At 36.2% G+C, this 27700-nt stretch overlaps 1 protein-coding gene across 1 annotated transcript in view; it reads left to right on the forward strand.

Annotated features, from left to right (window-relative positions):
• LOC306860819 (leucine-rich repeat-containing G-protein coupled receptor 6-like) overlaps positions 1 to 27700 on the forward strand; it is an 89901-nt gene that overhangs the window by 25281 nt on the left and 36920 nt on the right. Inside the window, exon 2 of the mRNA XM_079402762.1 lies at positions 15994 to 16065. Coding sequence (XP_079258888.1) covers positions 15994 to 16065 — 72 coding nt within the window. The remainder of the gene's footprint in view (positions 1 to 15993; positions 16066 to 27700) is intronic.

Below are 27700 nucleotides of genomic sequence, written 5' to 3' on the forward strand. Positions count from 1 at the left end.
AAGCGCATGTTGTGTAGGCTTACCCTCTGATGCTGGTGTTTGTATCACATTTGAATTTCTCTGAATTCAATTTGCTGTTGGTGCTATATAAAAGCACACAAAAGCATAATTCTCTAAAAAGTCGAATTCTTTGAAAGCTCCACAAAGCCAAGGCGGCTTTTTGCGAACTTATTCATGAGGGCATTAGAGGAAATTCAACAAAGTTATTCCGAAACGACCAACAGTTATTCATCTCGGATGGACTTAAAAAGGATGGTGACGTAAAAAAGAGCAACGTCAATCTAGATCTCATAATAGGCAGCAAGGCTTCAATGAAAATAATGATGAACAGGAATGCTGAGCTCTATCAGTGTGTGTGTGTGTGTATGTGTTAAATCAAATGATATCCTAGCAATGCCCCGAGGGAAAGAGAAGTATAAAGCGCAGCTCCCATGACGCATCCACAGACTAAACATCCAATTTAGCCACCCAGACATCTGACTCTCTCTCTCTGCTTTTTTTTTTTAAACCATTAAGCATTTGTGGTATACGGAAAATAAAGGACGTCCAATGAGAATGTGGCTTTCCCTCCCTCATTCTTTCTGTCCTCATTTTCTTCCTCCCTGTTCTTTATTTTCTTTAGTGCTCGCCTTGTGTTTTTCGCTCAGGTGAAAGAGTGTCCTCTTGTTCATTGTCTGTGAGTGAATGGGAGGCCACTCAGAGCAACAAAAGACAGAATATGGAGCTCAGGAAGCTTGACAGTATGTAAAAGAAAAACATGTCTCTAGGAAAACAGAAGGAGGGGAAGTGAGTATTGTTTCCTCCTTCCTGTGTCATTGTGAATCTGTGTGAGGAGAATGCTAAGCCAGACGGCCTTTTCAAGAATAGAGGAAGGGCAAATATTGTTGTTCTTTTCTTTTCACCAAATTTCTCTCTGTTTTCCGTCAGTTCGGGTCAGGGTATCGTATGCCTTTCATTGTCGAGTTCACCTCAGTCGATTACATAATTGACATACACTCTGTTTTCAAGAGTTTCCTGTTCATATGCATTCTGGCACCTGCTTCAAAATACACCTTTTAAATGATCAAAGCCATTTAAGCAAGCGCCCAACATCATTCATGTTCTCACTAGCATTTTCCTGCATTTATTAGCTGATATTGATGGGAGCACGTGTCAGGACTTGCCTGGGAACACAGTGACTTTTGCGGCGAAGGATGTAAAAGATTTAAAGGCATAGTTCAGCCGAAAATGAAAATTCTATCAATATGTACTAAACCTCATGTCAGTTCAAACTCATATGCTGTTATTTGTTTGAGAAAAAGAAGGATTCTGTAGAATCTTCACGCATATCTTTTAAATTGTTCACAGTTGCCCCATCTGTTAAGTTCCACAATTGAAAAAAAGTACCATAAAAAGGTAGTTCACACAACTTGAGCACCATATTCAAAGTCTCCCGAAGCCATGCAGCAGCTTTGTGTGATGAACAAACTGAAAATTAAGTATTGCAGTCGACTTACTCGGATTAGTTCACTTCCACAATAAAAAAAATCCTGATCATTTACTCACCCCCATGTCATCCAAGATGTTCATGTTTTTCTTTAGTCGAAAAGAAATGAAGGGTTTCGAGGGAAATATTCCAGAATTTTTCTCCATATAATTGACTTCAATGGGAGCCAACGGGTTCAAAGGTCCAGATTTCAATGCAGGAATAAGGGTCTTATCTACAGAAACGATTTGTCATTTTCTAAAAAAAGAAAATAAATAAATATATAAATATTTGATAAATGTACTTTTTTTTTTTTTTTTTTGAAAATGACTAATAGTTTCGCTAGACAAAACACGTATTCCTTGGCTGGGATTCTCTGTAGAGCCCTGCACTGAAACTGCAATTTGGACCTTTAACCCGTTGGTCCCCATTGAAGTTCACTATATGGAGAAAAATCCTGGAATGTTTAGCTCAAAAAACTTAATTTCTTTTCGACTGCAAAAAGAAAGTCATGAACATCTTGGATGACATTGGGCTGGGTAAATTATCAGGAAATGTTTCATCTGGAAATGAACTAATCCTTTTACTCAAGAACAACTTTGACTGGATCACTGAGTCAGTGAACTGAACCCAAGAATCAAATTATTTTCTACACTCTTAAAAATAAAGGTTCTTTTAAGAACTGAACTTTTGGAATCAGAATGATTGTTCTATTGCATCGCTATGAAAACTCCTTTTGGAACACTTCTTTTTTAGAGTTTATGAACTGTTAATCCACAATCAGACCGAATGATTTGGATTACTTTTATGATGCTTTTAGTTTTTTTTTCTTGTAATTCAGAAATTCAGAGCCACGCACATGAATTAATTTCCATGATTTATTCATTTGTGGGCACATTATTAATTTGATCCCACTTTTTAGTTCAGTCCTGGCCATGTTGTACGAATTCATCGTCATTTTAATTTATGTAATGTAGGGCTCTGTATAACTCATGGAATTTATGGAAAATAGCTGCATGAAGTTTCTTCAAAATACTTTTGTTCAACATAGAGAGGAGAGAGAGTATAATACAAGTTTGGCCTGACATGGGGTGAGTAAATGATTTAAGAAGAGTTTGGCAAGAAGAAGAAAGTACCAGAGAAGATAAAGCCACAATCTGCATAAGGAGAAATGAAAGTGAGAGAGAGACGGATATGTCTGGAGGGCCTACTTTTCTCTTTTGGGTTTAACAGAAGAACAGCGGGACTAGAGCAGCAGAGTTAATGACAGAGAGCTGTTGAATGGGATCCAGCGCTTTGAAGAGGACGGCAGCACCTGCGGATGGCCTGTTTGTCTTGTGGCTTTCCACCAGTGGCTCAGGATTCACAGGACTGTGTAATGTTTACCCAAACATGTCAGCTTTTAAGGTTGGAGGGTGACGAAGGGGAGGATTAGGTCTGCCAGCCCGGAGGAGGACGAGAGTATGAATGGAGCAGAAAATGCAGAACGACAGAGAGAAAGAGAGATACTGGGGAGATGTAGTAGTCAGGAAGAGAAAGAGGTAAAACAGTTTGGAGATGTCAGGGACCACCGGAAAAACATCATTTGCATCCTCTGTACATCCTTCATTGAAGCCGTTGAGCAAAGAGAGAGGAAATATAACATTTCTCACCAATACGCCTTCTCTCTTTTGCAAATTATGTAATTGAATGTGTGCATGTTTCTGCACCATTCTATGCCATTTTGTATCATAAATAGTGTCTAATAATAATTCATAAATGCGTGGATAGTGGCACAAATGCAGAGGTTACATCATTTGGGCTCTGAACTCAAGTTTCCCTACACTCTCAAAACTATATTGTTTGTATTGCAAAAATTTGAATACACTACAATATTATATTTTATACTTACAATCAGAGACTTCGAGACGAGTATTTATATGTTATTGTTAATGAGAAAATGTGGGTGCTCACTGTTGCATTTGTGGGAACGTAAGTTTGTATCATGATTAAAATAAAATTAAATATATATATTTTTTTTTAAACATAATCCATTAGGTTAAAGAAGGTATGAAATAAATATGAACAAAGTTATGAATTAAACTCCTTGGTCATGCAGTGAGAGAACTAAAAAAGAAAAAGAAAAAGAAATGTGATTAAAAAAAACAATACGTATATAAAATGATCATTGATCATGAAGTAAAAGAACTTTAATAAAATAATTTCAAAATAAAATAGTACGCTTTGTTAACATTTAGTACACATTAAATTAAGTTAAAATTGAAAATGAAATAAATAATTAAAATACATAAAATATACAATAATTAAATCATGAAGTGAGAGAATCTATAAAAAAAAGTGATATAAATGTAATAAAATAAAATAAGCATTGCTCATTGAAAAGTTGAGAAAAAACAAAACAAAAATTCCATTAAAAAAGGCCTTGATCAAGAAGCTAAAAAAGCTAATAAACATAAAATAGGTGTGACATAAATGTGATAAAATAATCTAATAAAAAACAAATAAACACTTAAAATAACCATTGGTCATTAAAGTGAGAGAAGTTAAAAATAAAATAAAATAATAAAAATAAAATAAACAAATTGTAATAAAATAATCCAATAAAAATCTAATAACAAAAAATATTGGTCAGTAGGTGGGAGACATTAAAAAAGTAAATAAATACTTAAAATAACCATTGAAGTTAAGCGAATGAAGTAAAAGGAGTCAAAAAGGAGGTGTGATTGTACACTCGGGCATGGAGTTTTATGACCTGCTGTTCCATTGCACAAAGAGGAACCCCTATCCTCATTCTGTCTTTTAAAGGGCAACTCTGAGTTTTGCCTTATCGCACATTATATTGTGAAGCTTTAACTTCAATCAGTCCTTCCTCTCCGGGGTGGTCTCATCTGAAGATGGTGTAAAGACACTTTGAGAAGCGTTGGCCCCTGACCTACTACTGGAAAGTGTTTGCGAGTTAGTGAGCGTCCATGGAAGAGAGACGAAAAACAGGAAGCGTGCCAACAAAGCTCAGATTGTTCCAGTAGTGCTGATAAATGGCTGCCTGTCATCAAGAGGCTGAGAAAGACAGAGAATATCTCTAATGAACACTCGTGTAACACTCGCATCATCAAACAAAGCGGCACAAGTGTATCGGGCTGCTGTCCTTTGTGTGCGATGTGGGAATTGTTCGCAATGTTACAGGAAACAATTCCTGAGCAAAGTTTAAGACTGTTGTTTTGGGTCCCCGGGTCTGTCATTACGTCAACTTGGAGTGAATGATGAATTGAAGCATGGCTCCGACCTCCACACTTTGTTTCACCCGAAAAGGGCTTGAGGTTTCTCACCATGGCGACTGTATCAACTTCTCCCAAACAGCCTCCTAATCTATGCATCTGTCTCACCCACTTTTCCCCTTTCCTTTCTTCTTTAAAAATATTCTAATGCTCCTCGGCAGGAATTTTGCATTTGTCAAATAAAGTTCCCAGAAGTTTCCTTGCTGTTCGCAGTGGACTCGCCCCAAAGGTTTTTACTAATGTGGTAGGTCTGACTCAGGGATTGAAGTCATCATCATCATCCAATTCATCATCATCAAATTTGTCAACTTCTGACACACCTTAATGTTTTTTGAAGCTGGAAAGTGCTGAGCGCTCTTGTGATTTTGAAGATTCAATTTTTACTTCAGCTTCAGCAGTGGAGAGGATATTTTCTCACACCGATTCTAGGCAAACTGTACGGTAAATAGTTTTATTGCAAAGGGAACAGCGTGCCATGCTTTTGACGATGAACTGGCGTGAGGCAGGCGAGAGTAAAGCATACCTGTGCCAGGGTTTGGGGGAAGGAGCGAGCCTTCTAGAGCCACTTCAAAGATGGCTATTATATAGTCTCCTATCTGTTGCTGTGCCTCGACACAACTGGCAGAGCAGTCTAGTCATGTCTTCAGAGCTGGATTTTTTTCTAAAATTCTATTTCTATTCTATTTTTTTTTTCAATTAAAAAAACTTTAAAATGTATTTTAAACAGAATACTTTGAATTAACTTCTTAAATAAAAAATAAAAAAAACACTAGGCATTAAGTAAAAAAAACTAAAACTAAAATCAAATAAAATACTATTGGATTGGGGTTTGGTTTACGGTTTGTTGCATGTAATTATGCGTCATCCTACAGTAAGTAGGTGTAACAAATAAGGGGTTATGACATTTTTGTGAGACTTAATGCAAAAAAAAATAAATAAATAAAAAATTGTAAAATATGTAATGTAAACTAAAAACGAACTCATTTATGCTTAGTCTTTTTTTCACATATTGAAAAGTTGTTCAAAGTAGTTGTTGAAAAATTACATTTCCAAGAACTAGGAACATTCAAGATATGTAAAAAGTATTTCTTTTATTAATCTTTGGTATGCTTATTTATCATTGATGCAAATTCAAAATCCCAAGCCTTCAGTATATATATATATATATACAGTGTTGGGGAAGCTACTCTGAAACTGTAGTTTGACAAGCTACAAGCTACTCGTAAGTTAAAGTAGTTAAACTACAGTCAAGCTACCCTTTTGGAAAAGTAGTTAGCTACACTACAAGTTACTATCAAAAAGTAACTAGCTAGCTACATTGAAACTACTTTTTATTTTTTTGAACAACGTATATTATAAATAACTGAATAAGTGTCTGAGGAATGTTTTAAGTAAAATATTTAGTGTTTATTACAATGCAATACAATTCTGTTTAATTATGGTTTTATTACACACAACACTCAAATATCACAAAAAGTGTAACCTTTCCTTGTTGTTTCTTTGAGAGACATGAACTTGGACAAATAAGGCCATGGGTAATTAACGTTAGTTGTTTCTCCATCCTCCAAATCTGCCGCCACGTCTTGCTCCATCATGGATAATATGGGTGTGTCAACCCACTTCTGTACGTCAGTGAACTGTTAGCCGCAAGATGCGTGATTAAACAACAGGTGGCGGTAATGGCAAAAAATTAGTTTGTAATCTAACAAGAAGAATATCCTTGCTTCGCGCTGATTCGCGCAGGCTCGACAAAACGCAATGTAGCTTTTGCTCGCGCTACACCGCTACTTGCTGCAAAAAGTAGTTAGCTACTGGAAAAGCTACACTGTTTAAAAAGCAACTGAGCTACTGCCAAGCTACTGAAAAATGTAGTTAAGTTAGTAGCGTCGCTACTTGTAGTTAACTACTCCCCAACACTGTATATATATATATATATATATATATATATATATATATATATATATATATATATATATATATATATATATATATATATATATATATATCAGAAAAACAAACATTATAAATGCATATTTTATTAAATTATAGTTATTTTATTGTACCTTTGTTTCCTTATTTCCTGAAAGCATACAAAAACATGTTGGCTAGTACAAACTATAATTTCTCTGTAAATGATAAACCTCTTTATTATTTAAGGGGTAAGAAATAGACAGATTTTTCATCATCTCGACATCCTTATGTATTATTGACACAATATGTAATGGCATAAGCCTATATTTAGCAGAACATTTTTTGTTATAAATGCATATAATGTTACATGAAACGATTACTGTTTTATACAAATATGATATGTCTGCTGGTATGTCCTGACTATCATTTGTTTGTAAATGATAAACATCTGAAACATTTACGGGGTAAATGCCAGACTATGCTGGTAGAGTCAACACATGCTGTCTTTCTTATGTCATACGTCCTTAGAGGGCTAAAATGCTTTTGTAACCTACACTTCACCTCTGTCCAGAGCGTTAAAGTCATGAAAACATGGCAGTGGGACACAGGTGGTCCTATTTCACTTAATCATCCACTATATATAAAGGAGTCAACAGTTGCAGTGCTGTCAGTCGCTTTTAGACGGCAAAAACTCAAACTGCAATGTACTCTATTTCTAGACAAAGAAAAATGGATTTAAATTTTTAGTAATGCAAGAAAATTCCACAAATAATTACAAAGAAAATACAACACTGAATAACACATTGAATTAAATGTGAAATTTTGAAGAAGGACTGAAATTCTATTTTCTTGTAAAACATTTATTTTATTTTTTGCTATGTAGTCATAGATCAATGCATTTCCTCACCGTATAAGTTATTTATTTTACAAATGGTTCAAATGAAAATGCCACCGCAGCTGTAAAATGAAGTTGAAGACAAAAGACAGAATAGCATGTAAATGTATGATGAAGGCGGAGAGCCAGCAGAGAGAGGCAGCAGCTGTTTGAAACTAGTAAAGTCTTCATTGCATTTGTTGATGTTTACGAGTATCATCTTTCTGATGGCCGTGCATCAAAACCCCTACATGTGCAAACGCTGAGGGGGTGAGATTGCGACACAGCCTCGATATATACCATCGCCCGCAGGGTGTACTGAAGGGGGGACGGGACTGTTATGAACAAACGTGCCGCATTGCCTGAAAACACTTAGTAATAACAATAGTCGTTTTCATTAATTGTAATTATTGCAATAAATAATTATTGCAATTGCAATACTTTGTCCTGTCAGAGCAATGTGTAAGAAACGGCAGACAGACTGAATGAATATCCACATCCACTCTCTGACAGTAGGTGGCGCTTTTAGAGAAGTAGAAATGCACACACACACACACACACACACACACACAAAAGCTCAGCACAACTTTGTTTCTTAACATCAATTACAAGAGCACAAAGACAGGAGGCTGCATCTGAAAGTTAAGGCAGCTCGTTGCCTCGTCAAAGCATACTTCGGTTTTTACACGTAATGTGAGGGTCCGTGTACAGTGCGAGTGATGCAAATATCATCACTAGAACCAAATGCTCACCACTTGATTTTTGTAACCGCACATATTTTGTATGTACAGGTTGCACACGTGCATTGACTTGGTTTTCCACTAATCGGTTCTTCCACAAGGTGGCAACACTGGCCTGGGCCACTGTTTCACATTAGAAAACAAAACTAAAGAGACGGAACAACAACAAAAAGGCGATAAGAGTTTATAAGAGTACAAAGACATTGTTATCGGTCATAACTTCTGCTTAAAAGTAGAGCAGATGCTGGACAAAGATGACACTTTCTAGAGTGCGTGTGTCGACTGCCTGCATTAGTGCATGCTGTCAAATAGAGTATACTTTAAAAGGCTGTGTTCATCTGTATGATATATACTTTGGGCTTTAAGGTCACATTAGTGAAATTACAGTGAAATTTCACCAGCAAATAAAGGCCCATTGTCTCTTCTCAGTTCGAATTCATGTGACCAATTTGAACGCAAGTGAAACTTACGTGGGGAGGTTTTTGTCCTCACGTAAAACTCCTGATTCCTATTGAAATGACTGGATTTCAATACGAAATTTCACAGAGCAATGCGGCTGCACTTATGACTTTGAAGGCAGAATTTGTGCGCAAAGCCTCTTGATTTTAGACAGACTTTTGTGGAAGCATAGCAGTTTAATGATCTACAACAAGATAGAGTTATAATTAAACAAATATTTAATTAGGCCTACTACAATACTAATTTAATAACAAAAAATGATATCAAAAGTGGAAAAACCTGTTCAGAAATGTACACACACACTGACCATCAAAATTCTGTTGAATTGATGGCACGGAAATATTCATATCGGTATGAACAGGTGCAATAACAACTGTTCATTCAAATTAAAATGCGATATACCTAAAATGTGACATCTGGATATACTGTATCTTCTTGACATCTTGATATTGTCTCTAAAATTGTGATGATAACGGTATATTTGCTTTTTAAGATTTCTGGGGACCAGTTCATCATCCACTCCCATGTCTCCTTCCGCACCTGTGCTTGCTATCAGCATTTTGATAATCACAAGTTACTTTGTGTGCTACTCGTGAGATATAAAGGAGGAGTGAAATTGCCTATACGTGCCATTTTGGCAATCAACAATATTTGATAGCAATGTTCTGTCACTTTAATATTGTTAATACTCTAAATATTGCCCTGCCCTAATTGGCTGTTGGTGTTTTTTATCATACACCACCTGTAAAAAATCATTGTGAAAGTGATTGCAATGATTTTGTTTCTCTGTGCCATCATCGTTATATTTTCAGTGTGGCCTCTTTTAAATGTTGAATGATTTTTACAATCATTTCTTTATTGTTATCTTTATAGTTATCATTCTTGGCTTTATTGATATTTATTTTAGTGCACAGATTATGCTGATATTTTGCATGTTTTTGCTAGGTGACATGTTTCACACAGCTATAAATTGTTTTTTATGATAAAGATACAATATTCTGTAGCTGCTGTTGGCTAGCCGTCAACACCTCGATGGCAAGCGCTCATTAAACCATAAATACCAGCTCATGTGTGCGATATTGGGAGTAGTTCAAAACCCAAATATTCCCTCCAGTTTAACAGGTTTGTGTTGACTGCATTCCATGCCACCATGTCAGTGGAAAACAGCGGTGGTCAGGTCAAATCAATCTGTTTCTTTTTCTGAGTGAAGTTTTCCAGGCCCCATCTACAGCAAATTAGCTTTTCACCTTGTCATGGTTGACACGCTGACAAAACAAATAAATAGCCAAGTATCAAAGTCTCTGTGACGAATATTTTCAGACTTTTCAGTTTATCTTCTCGAGCCTGGTGGTCTACGGTTATGAGAAGCTGCCCTTTTGGCTGTTCCAGACCTCCAGGGACAACAAACGAAGTAATGTTGCAATTTGGTTGCATCAATATCGACTCGACATTGCCTAAATGAAAACCTTGCTAAAAATGTTCAAGTTCAGATGTTCACGGACTTTGCAGTTCAACCACTTTAGCCCATTCCCAATTCATCTGAGCTCTAGACCAACGCTACAGCACTGTTTGAGTGTTTGAGTGTGAGAATTTTAAGAGAAGTATGCACTGCTCCGGGTGTGTGTTCACGGTGTGTGTGTGTTCACTGATGTGTGTGTGTGTGTGCACTTTGGATGGGATAAATGCAGAGCACGAATCCTGAGTATGGGTCGCCATACTTGGCCGTATGTCACGTCACTTTCACTTTTTTTTTTTTTTTTTTTTTTTTATGACTAAAACTGAAATAGAAATGAATTAAAACTATAAACTATGTTTATGTAATTTAGAAAGCACATAGAACAAGTGCTGAACAATAACCAACCAACAAACAAGTAAATAAAGATTCAAACAAACACAACAACCAATGTGTTATATGTTAAAACTCAAAGAAAATAAGTTTTATGGGAAGATTTAATGCATTAACTTACATTTATGAACAATGAACAATATATTTTTTACAGTATTTATTAATATTTGTTCATGTTAGTTAATAAAAATTACAAACCTTTATTGTTTGTTGGTGTTAACTTATAGGTCAAATAACTAATAGATACATCTTTTGATTTTAATCAATTTTAAATTACATTAATTACATGAACTGAGATTAGTTAATGCTTAAATGTTTCATTGTTAGTACATGTTAACAAATAAAGTAAATGTAAGTAATGTTAACAAATAGAACCTTATTGTTACTACACTTAAGTGTTACTAAAAAATTTAAAACTGATAACAAAAGCTAATTCATAATACTATAATAGTATATACCAGGGCTCTGAACCGGTTCAAGGAACGAAAACGAAAACCGGAAATTTTGACTGGAACAGAACCGGAAATAGAAACTAAATAGAATTTTATAGTTCCGAACAGAATCGAAAATTGTAAATGTCCATTAACCGGTTAATAATGTTATTTTATCGTTCCATTTAATATTTGAAATTTGCTGTCAACCAATCAGGAATTCAAGTAGTATAAACTATGCAAATGTGATGCTGATACATCCAGCGAGTGAAATGCCCACCCGCGCTCAGCTGTGAACTCTAGTCGCAATGGAAATTAATTCTGCTACCATCTGTTTTAATGGGAGGTAGCAAAATCTGACAGGGTAGCACAAATCGTCAGAACACCGGCGTTAGAGTTTATGCGACGATATTGTAAAATGGATTCAACTGTAGGCTTACATAAAAAGGAATATTTATGCCTGTACACTAAATATCATTGACAAATTAACAAAATGAAATATGCTGAGTTAGGCCTACGGTTCATTGTGACGCATTCCAACGTTCTCGGAAAGGAAAACGAGATGGCAGAAAGTAGTTTTCTTTATTTTTCAAAAGCTTTACAGTTTTATTTGTTTTGCAATAGCTTGACAGTTTTGAATGATGTCTTGCATCTGTATAACCAACCAGCGTTGGTATGGCCATATCGCGCTGGCAAAGACACATATTTGTTGCGACATTGCAGCCAGTTCATTATCAAAATAAAATGCAGTTAAAGGAACGTGTAAAAAGTTACAGTGCTCCGTTGCGTTCAGCGTGACCACCGCCTCACTGTGCTGTTTTAAATATCTTAAAAAAATACTTTAATGCCTTTAAAGCATTAATAGATTTTTTTATTTTATTTTGTTTAGTAGCCTACATTTAGAAATGTAAAAATCTAGAAAAGACAATGCTGTATTTGTTTGACTAAGCGCAGCGGGTTAAGATATCATCTCTTTCTGTATTTTAAAGAAAACACTGTACTTTATTATTATTATTATAGGCAAAGACAATTTAAAAAATATGCAGAGAGTCATGCAAATGAGTGATGCAGTGTCGTCTGAGGGCCCGAAGACCACGGGCATCCAACAAAGGTCTTCGGCCTTGTCCCTTACGCACAGAGATTTCTACAGTTTCTCTTAATGATGTTATGCACTGTAGATGATGAGATTGGCAAAGCCTTTGCAATTTGACGTTGTTAAAATATTCCACAATCTTTTTACGCACTCTTTCACAGATTGGAGAGGATCTGCCCATCTTTACTTCTGAGAGACTCTGCCTCTCTAAGACATCCCTTTTATGTTACAGACCTGATGTCAATTAGCTTAATTAGTTGCTAGATGTTCTCCCAGCTGAATCTTTTCAAAAGTTCTTGCTTTTTCAGTCCTGTGTTGCCCCCGTGCCAACTTTTTTGAGACCTGTAGCGGGCGTCAAATTTTAAATGAGCTCATTTAATGGATAAAAGTGTAAATTTTTTCCATTTAAACATTTATGTTCTCTATGTTCTATTGTGAAAAAAAAAAAAAATGGCTCATGTGATTTTGAAAATATTTTAGTTTTAATTTTATTGAAATTTAAATACATCCCAGCATTTCCGTAATTCGGGTTGTAAATTATACTCAGATAGCACTGCTGATATTGGTGTGTTTACAATATCTACAATATCAGCATGGTCAAAGCTAATTAGACTATGCTAATCAGTTAAACTTTGACAACCATCACAGGTCAAAGGTCATTTAAGACTTCAAAACACACTAGGGCTGATGGGTAAAATATGAGAGTGAAAATAAAGATATATACAGTACCTGACCTCCAAATGTACAAACCCGATTCCAAAAAAGTTGGGACACTGTACAAAATGTGAGTAAAAACAGAATGCAATGATGTGGAAGTTTCAAATTTCAATATGTTATTCAGAATACAACATAGATGACATATCAAATGTTTAAACTGAGAAAATGTATCATTTTAAGGGAAACATAAGTTTATTTAAAATTTCATGGCATCAACACATCTCAAAAAAGTTGGGACAAGGCCATGTTTACCACTGTGTGGCATTCCCTCTTCTTTTTATAACTGTAAACGTCTGGGGACTGAGGAGACAAATTGCTCAAGTTTAGGAATAGGAATGTTGTCCCATTCTTGTCTAATACAGGCTTCTAGTTGCTCAACTGTCTTAGGTCTTCTTTGTCGCATCTTCCTCTTAATGATGCGCCAAATGTTTTCTATAGGTGAAAGATCTGGACTGCAGGCTGGCCATTTCAGTACCCGGATCCTCCTTCTACGCAGCCATGATGTTGTAATTGATGCAGTATGTGGTCTGGCATTGTCATGTTGGAAAATGCAAGGTCTTCCCTGAAAGAGACAACGTGTGGATGGGAGCATATATTGTTCTAGAACTTGGATATACCTTTCAGCATTGATGGTGCCTTTCCAGATGTGTAAGCTGCCTATGCCACACGCACTCATGCAACCCCATACCATCAGAGATGCAGGCTTCTGAACTGAGCGCTGATAACAACTTGGGTTGTCCTTGTCCTCTTTAGTCCGGATGACATGGCGTCCCAATTTTCCAAAAAGAATTTCAAATTTGGATTCGTCTGACCACAGAACAGTTTTCCACTTTGCCACAGTCCATTTTAAATAAGCCTTGGCCCAGAGAAAACGCCTGCGCTTCTGGATCATGTTTAGATATGGCTTCTTTTTTGACCTATAGAGTTTTAGCCGGCAACGGCGAATGGCACGGTGGATTGTGTTCACCGACAATGTTTTCTGGAAGTATTCCTGAGCCCATGTTGTGATTTCCATTACAGTAGCATTCCTGTATGTGATGCAGTGCCGTCTAAGGGCCCGAAGATCACGAGCATCCAGTATGGTTTTCCGGCCTTGACCCTTACGCACAGAGATTGTTCCAGATTCTCTGAATCTTTGGATGATATTATCCACTGTAGATGATGATAACTTCAAACTCTTTGCAGTTTTTCTCTGAGAAACTCCTTTCTGATATTGCTCCACTATTTTTCGCCGCAGCATTGGGCGAATTGGTGATCCTCTTGCCATCTTGACTTCTGAGAGACACTGCCACTCTGAGAGGCTCTTTTTATACCCAATCATGTTGCCAATTGACCTAATAAGTTGCAAATTGGTCCTCCAGCTGTTCCTTATATGTACATTGAAATTTTCCGGCCTCTTATTGCTACCTGTCCCAACGTTTTTGGAATGTGTAGCTCTCATGAAATCCAAAATGAGCCAATATTTGGCATGACATTTCAAAATGTCTCACTTTCAACATTTGATATGTTATCTATATTCTATTGTGAATAAAATATAAGTTTATGAGATTTGTAAATTATTGCATTCCTTTTTTATTCGTAATTTGTACAGTGTCCCAACTTTTTTGGAATCGGGTTTGTATCTTGATGGTCAACTTTAGAAGTGAAAAATATTAGATGATCAAGATGTTTTGATTTGATTGAAGGGATAAACATCTGGAACACAACTACACACACATTTACTACAAACCAGAGAGGACATTACATCTGTCGAAGAATAATTCAGTATGGAAAGTTTTTCCTCATTTATTTATATATTTTTTTCTCTCCACTCTTCCTCTCTGATGGATGGTAAAATGTGCAGGTGTTGGTTTTCTTTGATATGAGAGTCCACATGTTTCATTCAAAGGTTCCTTGGCTGCCTTCAGAAGAAACTGTCAAAGCCAGAGCCGCTCATTTTTCAGAAATTGTCCAGGTCTCTGACTGGAGGTGTTGTCTAGATCAGGCAGGGTTTATAATCAACACTATTGATTAGATGATATTGGCACAGCTGATGTAATAATCACATATAAACTCTGCACTCCATTAATGAATTGAACTGGAAATTGAGAGAGGCATCCATGATATAAATAATAAAAAACACAAGGCCAGATTTCACATGTCGTAATCAAGGGTCGTACTATTGCTGTGTTTTTGAAGCCAGCCAACGATTAGTTTTCATTTGAAACGTGAGATCTACTGTGTTGGATTACTCATAATTACTCTAGTATAATCAATATTGTGCAGTTTTTCATCTTGATTGCATTTAAAGCTTAATGAATATCGTACTGTCGAAAATGAGGATATGTTGATCAATGATCATGAGCGTGTGTCTAAAGCTCCAGCTATTACAGGAAAGGTAAAATATGTGACCATGGAGCCGTGATGGTAAATCAATGAACTCAAACTAATCAAGCATAAACTCATAAACTAAATATCACTATATTTCTCTGTAACACGTAGACCTTAATTAAACAAATCAGTGGTTTTCAACTGTTAGGCCACGATCCAAAATGAGTCACAGTTCTGGTCTGGTTAGCAGGGAAAAACAATGCTAATTAAGTAATAAAATACAAACTATATAACCATAGTCTTATGAACTTTTAAATGCGAGAAGGAAATATTTTCACAAATCATTCACATAACACATAATTACACATACACACAATTATTTATTTTCCATTTTTGTCTAATTTGATTAATTTTACATATTGCTGGATCTGTGCAGTTCATGGTTATAGTAATGTATTTCATGCTTTGGTTTTTATACAATGCATTGTATTTTTAAAAAATGTACATACATTTATAATATGACATACATTGCCTTTCAAAAGTTGGGGATTAGTACAATTTTTAAACAAATTAATACTTTAATATATACTAAAATAATGCTAAAACTAAGCAAAGATTAAATAAATAGATCAAAAGTGACAGTAAAGATATTTGTATTTCAAATAAATACTGTTCTTTTGAAGTTTCTATTAATCAAAGTATCCTGAAAAAAAAAAAACGTTTTCACAAAAATATGAAGTAGCACAATTGTTTTCAACACTGATAATGTTTCTTAATGTATGTTTCTTGATTTCTGAAGGAAAATGTGACACTGACTGTGATTGTCAATGCCGTTGACCTCTCCGTTTCTCTCTCTTTTCTTCTGTTTTTAGGGATCTCAGTATGAACAACATCAGTGAGATTCAGCCCAACGCTTTCCACAACCTGCACTTTCTCAGTGAACTGTAAGTACATTTGAAGGGCATTTAAACCTGTACTGCCGTGTATTTCAGCTGTGTTCACCTCTATGGTGTGACAAAACGGTGTATACAAAAAATCCAGTTGATGAGTGGTTATTTATGTGAAGTGGTTCAGCGAAGGTTAAGTTGGAGACTGACGTAATTCCAGATGTGTTATACAAGACCTAGATAGGAGTGTACCATAAAATCAGGAATAAACAAATAAATGAAATCATCAGCTCTGATGATAATGACCTTAGCATGCGTTATTTGGGTAGCTGACGTAGTTGAGTTGTTTTTAGTAAAATTTTATTATTATTAAATTTATTACCATATATTTTTTTATCAACATGAAATTGAATATAAGGGAAAATGGGTAACATTTTACAATAAGGTTTGATTTGTTAACTACATTAGTTAACATGACCTAACAATGAAAAAACATACTTGTAAAACATTTATTAATTAATCTTAATTAATGGTAATTTTAATATTTACTACGACATTACCAAAGGCAAACAATGTATATGTGTGTGTGTGTGTGTATATACCAATGCTATCTCATGGCAATTTGTACGTATTTTACGAGGTGGCTAATTCGTACGTTCTCATTCGTACAATTTTGGACGATTTGTCTAAACCCCAGTGACGGGTAGGTTTAGGGGCGGGGTTAGGTGTAGGTCATTCGTACAAATTCATACGAATTGGCAACTCGTAAAATACGTACGATTAAGCAAAAATCGTATGAGCTTGTACGAGTGAGGTCGTACGAATTAGCCACCTTGAAATTGATTTTTTTCTTTTAGGTTTTAAATCATTTCAGTTCACTGGTTAATTTTATCCTGCAAAAATCACTCAATATTTTTTTCTTATTTTATTTGAATAAAAACAGCTAAACTTGTTAAAATTATTCATTTTAATGAGGATTAAATTAATAAAATATTTATTTATTTATTGTCCCATTATTTCTTAAAAATTTCTATATTTTGTTCAACTTTTTAAATATTTTTTTTCTGCAGTTTTGCTTCAAATATTTTTCTATTTTTTTTACCAGAAAATAAGACAAGCAAGATAAAAAAAATTATAATAAATAAAAAAAAAAATCCCCATGTAGTTATTGATGAGTTAATATGAATGCAAATAATAATAATATTATTAATAAAACATTGAAAATCAAATAAAATGTTTAAAATAAAACTAAAATAGATAACCCCATTTAAATTAGGTCTTTATTATACCAATCTTGTATTTTTGGTGAAAATGTACATTTTTCAGTTTCCTATGTCATGTTTCTGAAACAGATTTATTCATGTGTAAGACACAAATGTTTTGTTCAAAGCTCAAAGACGTACAGAGATGTTGCAGTACTTCCTGCAGCTTCATCAGAGCCACATAAAAGATCAAACGTATTTTATACCAACATCTAGCATGTACACACTCTGTCTAGACCTTTACATGTCAGCCATCAATCGAGAAGTTGAAGGCTAAAGCAATAGCATGTCTGCTCACACTTTTCCCCCTGAAGGACCAATTAGCTCAGGTGAGACCTAGCGTAACCCCTCTGAGAGTCTCTGGAGAGCGTTAAGGTTGAAATGAAAAGCACCTGGCGGTTGAGGCGGCTCACACATGGTGCCGCCGGCAGCAGCAGCAGGTCTGTGGAGCAACTGGGACTCTCGGACACCTGACTGACACAAACAGGATGGATTGGGATTTGGGAATGGCCAGAGTTGTCAGAAAGTGTTGCGGGACGTGCAGACGGCAGGAGGGCTGCAGGAAATGTAGCATTTTTGTAGGAGTCAATATTTATGGCGTGGCTGTCAAAGCAAATGGCAATTCCTCATTCCACTTCACTGAATTAGTCCTCGTTTCCCTGGGAATGGTGTGCTGTTGCTACATTTCAAACAGCAGGGCGAAGTGGGGGAAATGTCAAAGCTTCAACAAAATAGCAAACCTGAAGCCGTTCTGTTAGTCCTGAAATCTCTGTTCAACTAACAATCACAATACGTCTCGACTCAGTACAATATGCAACATACAGTATCATGATTTTATCTCGATTTAAACAGAGGTATATTTAAAATTCAGACTAAAACAAAGAAAACAAAACAAAAAAGAAAGAAAAAAAGGGAAATAAGAAAAGAAAGAAAAGATAAGAAATTACTTGAAATAAATGTAAATTTAATTAAAATATTTAAACTTATTGTATTTCTACTAATTTCCAAGGCAATATTTCTCCTCTAGATTAACTTACTATATAATATGTATTTACTAGATGTACTAAAATAATTAAAACTTAAATAGATGTAAACAAAAACCATATACACACACTGTAAACAAAAAACTAAAAATGACTAAAACACAACAAAATAATGAAAATTCATGTGTATTTAATGAAAAAATATATAATTTATATAAAAACTAATAATAGAACTATACTATAAGATGCTGTTTAGTATCTCAATGATACTAAAATAACACTTTCTAATTGTTTGTTAGTTCAACTTTCACACATAAATTTAATTTATACATTAAAAAATTCAAGAAAAAAAAGAGTACAAAATGAATTTATTAGTATAAAACATTATTGAAATATATTTAAATAAATACAATTGAATAGTGCATTTAAAAATATATTGATACAAATATCTAAAATATTGATGCAACATATATTATTGATATGGGATTTTATATTATTAATATATGATTGCTTTGGCACAAACCTTGAATATACCATTCTCTCCTAACTTATAATTGGATTGAAGAGCCTAATATTTCACAATATCTTAAGATGATGAGTAAAACTCTGAAAAAAATAAAATTCTGCACTTCATTAACTGAAATTAAGATATTAGATGAATGCACACATCAGTACACATAATGCATAATAACAACTAGCAATATCTAAAGTGTTTACATAAGAATGTGAGAAGGAGAAAAAAGTGTCATATTGAAATATGATTTTAATGCCCCTGTAACGGAGCCAACGGGACATGAGGCGAGTGGATCCAAGTGCAAGCTTTTATTAGTGAACACAGTCAAAACACAAGCAGGGTCAAACAACAGCAAGCGGGTATAGCACTGGCAAGACGAGGAACAAACAGAGTCAGAGCGGCGAGACAAGGGCTAATCCAAGGGACACGAGCAGGAATCAGGTAACAAGGCAACATAAAAATGACAAGACTAAACTAGAACTAGAAACTCGGCTCAGCAAAGCAGCTAACACTAGGAGAGTGCTAAATGCTAGACCAGGGGTACTCAACAGGCGGCCCGTCTGCATTCATTTTGTGGCTCACGTCATGCTGAAGATTAATGTATTTTTATTACAGTTTGTGCTGATAATGTTAGGCAGTTAGATTTTGTTTTTTATTAAATGTAGCCTATACAATTGCAGAAGTAAAAGCTGCTCGATCTCTGTAAGCGCTGTAACTACGACTTAAAAGAGAAGCGCTGTCCAACAAGAGGACAACATGATTTTACTCTACAACATCAGTCGAGTGTTTGAAATAACTTCATTTTGTGAGCTGATGTGCGTTTTTTTCACAGAACGAGGCAGATAATATATTCTATACGGTAATGTCGATTATAATTGGATTTTAAATATAATTTATTATTATGAAAATACCAGAGATGGCTTGAAGAACACAGCTAAAGAACACAGCTAAACCATATATTGTAACCTTATACTGTCGTATACTGTTGGATATTTAAATAAATAGGCAGATTGTGAACAGATTCAATCACCCACGCAGTCCTGTTCATAAATGACATGATTCATTTGTCTATTAAAGCCTTAAATCACAATGTAACGTTCAAATCTGCGCTCGCGCTGCCGGAGGACAAGCAAGACTTAGATAAGTAATAGCCTAAACTGTATTTCTAAATCATTAAATCTGCAAATATTGTCTTAAATAAAGTCTGATGATGCAAATTGTAATTTGTGGCTCTTCACATTGTATGTAGTTTAAATATGGCCCGCTTGGCCTCTGAACTTGAGTACCGCTGCGCTAGACAAGTGTGTGTAATAGCTCTTAGGTGAGCGTGTGATTGGTGACAGCTGTGTGATCAGTGCATTCAGCTGTGTGTGTGTGTGTCATCAGTGCAGTGGATGATGGGAAATGCAGTCCAGTGTGATGCGTGGTGTGAGAGTCAATATGATGGAGAGGCGACCTCTTGTGGCAGTCAGACCAAAGACCACGAACCAGATTCGTGACAGCCCCAAGCTCTGCTTGGCTTACAGACGGGAACCCTAGTAACATTGTACACCACTTTAAAATCATATCGGTTTTATTTTGACTGTAGTTATTCTTAAGGAATATAATGGGCTTCTTTGTTTCTATTCAATAACTGCATTATGAACAGCAAGAAACTCCTTGAGACTGTTTGACTGAAAACACATTAAAGTGATATTAGTGGGAGATACATTTCATGCTTTGAAGTACTGCTGGGAATGATGAATTTGTGTGTTTTCACCCTTTCTGGTACTCGTTTACACCCCTAGGCACCGCAGTTTGCGCAGAGTAATTTCACGAGTCTAAATTACAATTTTGAGGATCATCTGTAAAGTTCTTTGCCCCGGGGACAGCGGCGGGCTTTTTGGGAGTTTTCGCTTTTTCTTTTAGTCTCTGTTACACCTTAAGCAAACGCGAATGATTAATTGGAACAATCAGATGTGATAAAATGTATAAGATGAGAGAACACAGACAAGTCTTTATGTTTATCGTCCAGAGAAGCGGATTTGACCCGACCCAAGCGCTATCCCTCTCATCCTGTGTTTGAGTTATGCGGTGCGTGTCTACTTCAATCAGAACTGAGACTGAGCCATCAATATCTGCTTGTTCACTTCTGTAACACTATAACCCACCGAAGTCCCTCAGCATTACATAAACTACTCCCATGACCTGCGGCTGTCAGATTCTGGCTGCTGTCCTATCAACTGCAAGGTCATCTGTGAGTGTGGCAGGGGGAAGAGGAAGTCTTGTTGTGCACCTTTGGGACAGATGAAACACAATCTGAGCCGAGTATGTCCTTCTACTTCCTAAACCCCACCTTTTGACTTCAGCTCTACCTCACCTTCTTCAGAGCTGATGGTTTTCTGAGCTCACACAAGAACTTGCATCCAAAATCTAGTTTGCACTGTCTACATACTGTAGCAAATCTAAACTAAATAGAAATTATTTCAACAGCTGTACTCAACACACACACACACAGTTAAATCCAACAGAATTGGACTAATGCCGTTACTCTAATAAGCCTAAAACAGGTAAAACATTGTAAATATATAAACAGTTCAATTATTTCTTTAGATTTAACTGCTTTCTTCAATAATGACCAGTAATTACTGAAATCTGTCTGTGCAGCATCTCAAATCAAATAATTTATGCAATGCATTGTGGGATTGATTTTTTTTCCCCTAAAATATGTAGTGCTGCATTAAACTTTGGCCAAAATGTAATTTTATTGGACATGTAATTGTTTCTTAATTGCAATTCAATGAATATGTATTTTAGTTTCAATTTGTATTAAATACAGTTAGCTAAACTTTACAGTGCTTTTTGACACTTTATAAGTAATTTCATATTTCTATTGTCTTTGAAATGTGGTTTAAGTACTGCTTGAATGTACTGACAATCATTTATGGTAAAATATACCTAATTTCAATAGGAATATGTATGTAGTGGATATAAATATATTTGTAATTACATATTTGAAATGATGAAGTTGCAGTTTAAACCATTTTAAATATAATACCTGTAAATGTATTCTTGAACAACACATTACAATTAACATTATGTTATAAAGAGTATATATTATTGTACAATTAATCAAGTACTTCACATACACCTATGCTATACAACACATTAAAATAAGTGTATTTTGTAAAAACATAAAATGTTATTAAAACAAGGATTTAAAATGTACTTTAAAGTACAACTTCAAATTTAACTTTTAATTATTACAAAGTGCAAAATGCAGTTACTTAAGTGTGTTAAGAAACTGACCATGTACTTTTTTTAGACTTTTAATATTGGTTTCATATTTCAGACAACACCAAAGAAAATTTAAATATGTATCATTTTTGTTTCAAGTTTGTATAAAAAAAGCACAAAGATCAGAGGGCTTAAGAAAACAGGAGGATTGGTGAGAGACACGGATTCCAGGCCTTCAGTATTTTTAGTATTTGTTTACGTATCTTTCTTGTTAAGGGTAACCTAGATTAAAGAAATGCTACATACTTTTCTCATAAACCTAACCATGATTTGCCCTGATGTCAAAAATGCAAAAATACTGCTGACTAAACTGGCCTCCCAGCATGGTCTAGCAAGTCTTTCAGCTGGTTTCTCAGCCTGAATAGCTGACAAGTGTCCAAAACCCCTGTAAGACCATCAAACCAGACCCGCATAACCAGTTGGAAGTCCAGCTAAACTTCATAGGCTGGTAGCACTCAAGCACAATCTTCTTTCCCAGACTCGAGCAGTAAGTGACCTATCAGCACCTTTAAGAAGGGAGCACTCCGATCCTAAAGACCTGGAATTCCTGTCTCACACCCATCCTCCTGTTTTCTTAAGTCTTCCAATCTTCCTCATCCTGTGTGAGACACAAGGCCACGGCCAGCTCCCCTCTCCCACCTTTCACTCTTTTTCCGTAATGGCTCTCAGCTGAAATCACAATTCATGGCTCCTTCGTCATCAACCAAACAAACCACGGCCAGATTGCTTTGTTTCTTTATTATTGCAAGCTGATGCTGAGCCATTAGAGGGCTAAAGGTACCTCCATCTCACAGGACAGGACCCGTCACTGCTGATGGGGTTTAATGGGTGCATTGTTGTCCCATTCGAAAACGGTTAATACCTCATGTGAAGGCCATTAATCAGCTGCTCTGACGGCATTACGGCTGACTGGAAATACTGCTGGTGTTTGCTTTACTAATTGCGATTTGTAGCGAGCAAGAAGCTCTCACGTTCTCTCAAGTGAAGGTTAACTGGATATACTGACAGGAAATGTTTCCTGGTAGGTTTAGCACAAATCAACAAGAAACATTCACTCACTCAAGTATGTCCAGCCTTTAGACTGGTAGTGAAATTGAAGAACAAACTGGTGTGACATCATCAAAATCGAGCCAAAACAAAGTTCGTTTGGAGTTCATTTGGATTAAACTTTCCTGGAAAAGTTTGCTCCAGATGCTAAACACCTTTGAACTACCATTGGTCCGTGACGATGATATAATAGGTAGGTGTGGCTCTATGGCTACGCCTTCTTTGATACGGAAGGTTTATTTCGTCTGCTCAATCAGTCGAGGTCAGATGATGGCGAGGTCGAGGCGAGATGCTTTATAGTAGAAATTGAAGTCAAAATTTTAATTGAATTTCATGTTTAATACTGCAAAGCTGCTTGCTTTAAAGCACTCTATTGTATAAAGTGCTATAAATAAACATGACGTGACTTAATCTTGAGATTGTAGATCTGGTGCAAACATATTCACATCACTATGATCCGATGCTTGCTTAACTGTTGTTTTCTCACCGCTGCAGGTATTTCAGACTTCTTTTTACCCCTCAGCGAAGAATAAAAAAACACTTCGACATAAGCATATCGGGACAGGTGAACACCTGTCTTTGAACAGCACCCTGGTGATGCGAGACCCTCAGAGCCTAATCCAGCATAGTACTTACATTATGAAACAAGACAGGAGAGCACCAGGCCATAATGACCCTTAAGCCCCTTTCTCGCCGGCCCACTCTGACCGTGTACCCAACTAAGCCTCAGCATCTGATGTTTTCATTGTAGATGCTTGTGCAAATCAACGAAAATGTGATGAATACTGCTCTTTCTCTCTACCTCTCCTCAGTTCTCTGGGGCCAAATTTGGAGATGAAAGCCTTGAAAGGTATCATATGAGGAAAAAGACCAGCTGCAATTTTAATGTAACCCCCTCAACAGACTCAACCCTGCTTTGGACCCCATCTCCGATTTTATGACAAGAAGCCAAAAAAACAAAATATAGAGCTCATGTCTCTGGCAGGCTTCAGCCTTGGAGGAGTGCAAAAGGTTTTGTTGGTCTCTACTGTCCACTTTCATGTCGTAACATTTTATGAGACATACTTGTTGCTTTGTGCAGCTTCCAGTGAGGACGTGACTGCCATGGAGAGGACTTTAATGGTGTTTTGACCCTTTTGAGGACAGAATAACAATGAAGCATGAATGAAAACACTAATACATGGACACAGACAGACAGATAGAGATAAATAAAAACAGAGACGGGTGAAAAGAATAGATAAATAGACATAAGGACAAAGACACACAGATGAAAACAGAAATAAAATAGAGGGACAGAAAGAGACGAAATAGCTAGACAGACAGACAGACAGACAGACAGACAAAACGGATGGCTGGATGGATGGATATATAGATGGATAGATAAACAAAGAGAGACAAAGACAGACAGGCAAGACAGGATTAGTCTTGAGAGTTTTGTTTTGATTTTTGGTGATTTTCATGTGGAACAGCAATAAACAGAAAAGCCTAAACTTGGCTTCATTAGTGACGGAACAACCTTCGTGAGGATACAAACAGTAGTACAACTGTGCTTCGAGTGGAGAAATCATTGGTACATCATAGTTTACTATACAAGGGGAGGTAAATGACGGTGTATCTTAATTGTCCAAGAAATACAGAGGGGTCCTCAGCAAATTTACTAAACACAAACCACAGCAAAAACACACAAATCACGTCTTGACAATGTTTGGAATTCACATCTGTTTGGTGTATGTTTATACATGTAATTTGTGTATTTTCTCATAAAAAATTGTGTTTACATTTCAGCTGCAGTGAAAATCTAGGTAACGAGAAACAGTTTGAGACGGATAAATCTTTTTCAGAACTCTGGTATGTGTGGAGAGGACGGTAGATTTGATTTTAAAGGGATAGTTCACCCCAAAAAACCATTGTGTCATCATTTACTCACCTTCATTTCATTCGATACCTGTATGATTGATTTTCTTCTGTGGAAGTCAATAGATGACAAAACTCTTTGGTTACCCACATTCTTCAAAATATCTCCTTTTGTGCTCTGCAGAAGAAAGAAATGCACACAGGTATTATATTTTTAACATTATTCCCAAGCTCTAAATTTGATGTTTACATGCTGTGCTTTAATCTACATTGGCAAAAATAGCAATTCCAAATACAGCTTTGTTAGAAAAGTCTATAAATCTGTCAAAATCTACAAACCAAAATTGTAATCTTCATAAAAGCTGTTTACATTACACATTTTTACAAATTGGCCTTGTGGGCGAACAAAATCCCTACTTTCTCTTTAAGGACATGGTCACGTGACCAGAAGGAGGTGATGGTGAATCATTTTGATTGACGCCTGTCAGTGCAGGTGACAGCACTTGAGTCACCTACCGCAGAGTGCTGGATGCTTTCCCCCGCTCTGTCCTGCCATAATAAACCAGAACCCAACCGGCAGCCCCACTCATATGGAGCAAATTACACAGCCCGTGTTGCTATATCCATCAAACACAGCCCCCAACACACACACACACACGAACACATGCACGGACTCAGTGTAGTAATTTGTAACATGTCTTGTTCAATGTGATGGTCGTCAGATCAATGTGAAGTGATCACAGAGATGAGCTGTACACTGCACACACACTTACAGTATGAAAACAGAGAATCACACACAGAGAAATAAGCTGTCTTCACATCAGAGGAAGCTTCTGCCGAGCAGATGAGCAAATACAGACGCGCAATCATATATATTCAGCATGAAGGCCGATGACATGCAGTTAAAATAACACCTTGCACAAAACGCATGAACATGACACAGTGTCTGCTTTACACGGCAGTAAGATAAACAGCAAGCTGCCACAAAATAAATCAAAGTCCTGCTATTAGCTGGAAAGTATAACTTCAGAAATCCTTTAAAGTGAATGGTAGATCTCATTACACACATCAAACGAAAACTTCTTGTGAATATAAATAGGTCCTTTAAAAACACACCTAGCAGACACGCAGAATGAAACATGCTGTGGCAGAGCTCGGCGCAGCGCCAGCACTGACACTACTGTATTTAGATATCTTACACCCAAGATTCCCAGGATTCCACTTGTTTCTTCTGTGCATCTCTGTAGCATTTAATTCAATGTTTTCCTTAATTTTAATCTATTTATGAAGAATCGTTGTTTATGGCCACCATAAGCAGAGCCGGTGGAACTTGTTTCTTTAAATTTCACATAATGGCTCTATAGAAAGGCGCCAGGAACTTATTACTTGAGCCAGCACAGTTTGAAGATGCTTACTCTAAGTGACTTGCAATGCATTCATTGTACATGAATTTTGCAACTCAGGCTCAAATGGAAAAACGAACCTGTGGCAACATTTCTGCAAAATGATATTAAATTGCTTCTTGCAAGTGTTTTTTGACACTTTCAAAGTGTGCAGTGCAGTGCTGTACCAGGTGCGCTATTGAGCAAGTTTACTACATCAGAAAAGCCATATAATGGAGCTGAGTATGTGATTAAAAATGTCAAAATGTATTAGTATTGCAAACATGTTTTGAGGTCATAACATAGCATTGTGGACAGAACTACGCAAAAAAGTCTTTAGTAATCATAAATATTCCCCTGCAATAATAATTTGTGTGAACAAAATAAACGTTAATGTTGTTTTACTGCCTTTAGTGTTAATTTCAGCTGGAAACTGTTGTGAACTATATGTAAAAGTGTGATTTGGGGGGTTTTGCAGCAGTGTAGGTAGATACACGCTTTTTTATTAATTCATTGATTACAGTTGATTTAAAACCACAAAACTGGCATTGCTTGCATCTTGCACCAATATTTGAACTAAAGGAACGTGGAGAAATATGTACAATATCAGCCAGACATTTGAACACACCTTTAGTATTACTGTTATGTCTCTGACACAATAATGGAAAGAAACACATTATCTTTAATAAGATCCCTACCCTGAGGTTGGTTACTAACAATATTGAGGAGTGTTTAAATGCATCTCTATGGTCACTGCGCAGTTCAAGCTAAATAAATAACTAGATTGGATGTTGCCACCCACCTGCTTTTACAGATGATATCCTGGGGCGCACCACTCCCCTCTCCTCTCTTTTAATTCCCGTCTTTTTTAATCTTTCATTGATCTTTAATCCCTGTCATTAAGCATTCATTTAACACTCGCAAGTGAAGCATGAATAAACCATCTTTAGAGTTCTGGGTTTGTCTTATATCCTGTAATTAATGAAGGATAACTGCAGTGACTGCAGACTGGAGGACAGAGAAGCTTACAGTCTTCAGAACAAAAGCTTCCATCAGTTTTAATGACTGAGCTTAATATCAGACTGTTATGGATTCTCTCCTGTACCTGGCGCCTTCTACTATACCGTGATGACGTGGCCTCATTTTCAGTACACACATGACATTGACTGTACATCTGAAAAATATGGCTGCACAAATTTTTTTAAAAGAGTTTCACTGGATCAGGCAGATCAAAAGGACTCTTCTTTGAGTTTGTCAGGCTTTAATTAATTTGTGATGTAACCAAAATCACTGAAAGAGTATAGAAATCTGACTTGCTGTGAGATAAAAATCTTACTTTCATTTTGCGTGGTCTAGCTGTAAGCCAAGGGTAGC

The sequence above is a fragment of the Barbus barbus genome (assembly GCF_936440315.1).
Source record: "Barbus barbus genome assembly, chromosome: 41".
Taxonomy (NCBI): domain Eukaryota; kingdom Metazoa; phylum Chordata; class Actinopteri; order Cypriniformes; family Cyprinidae; genus Barbus; species Barbus barbus.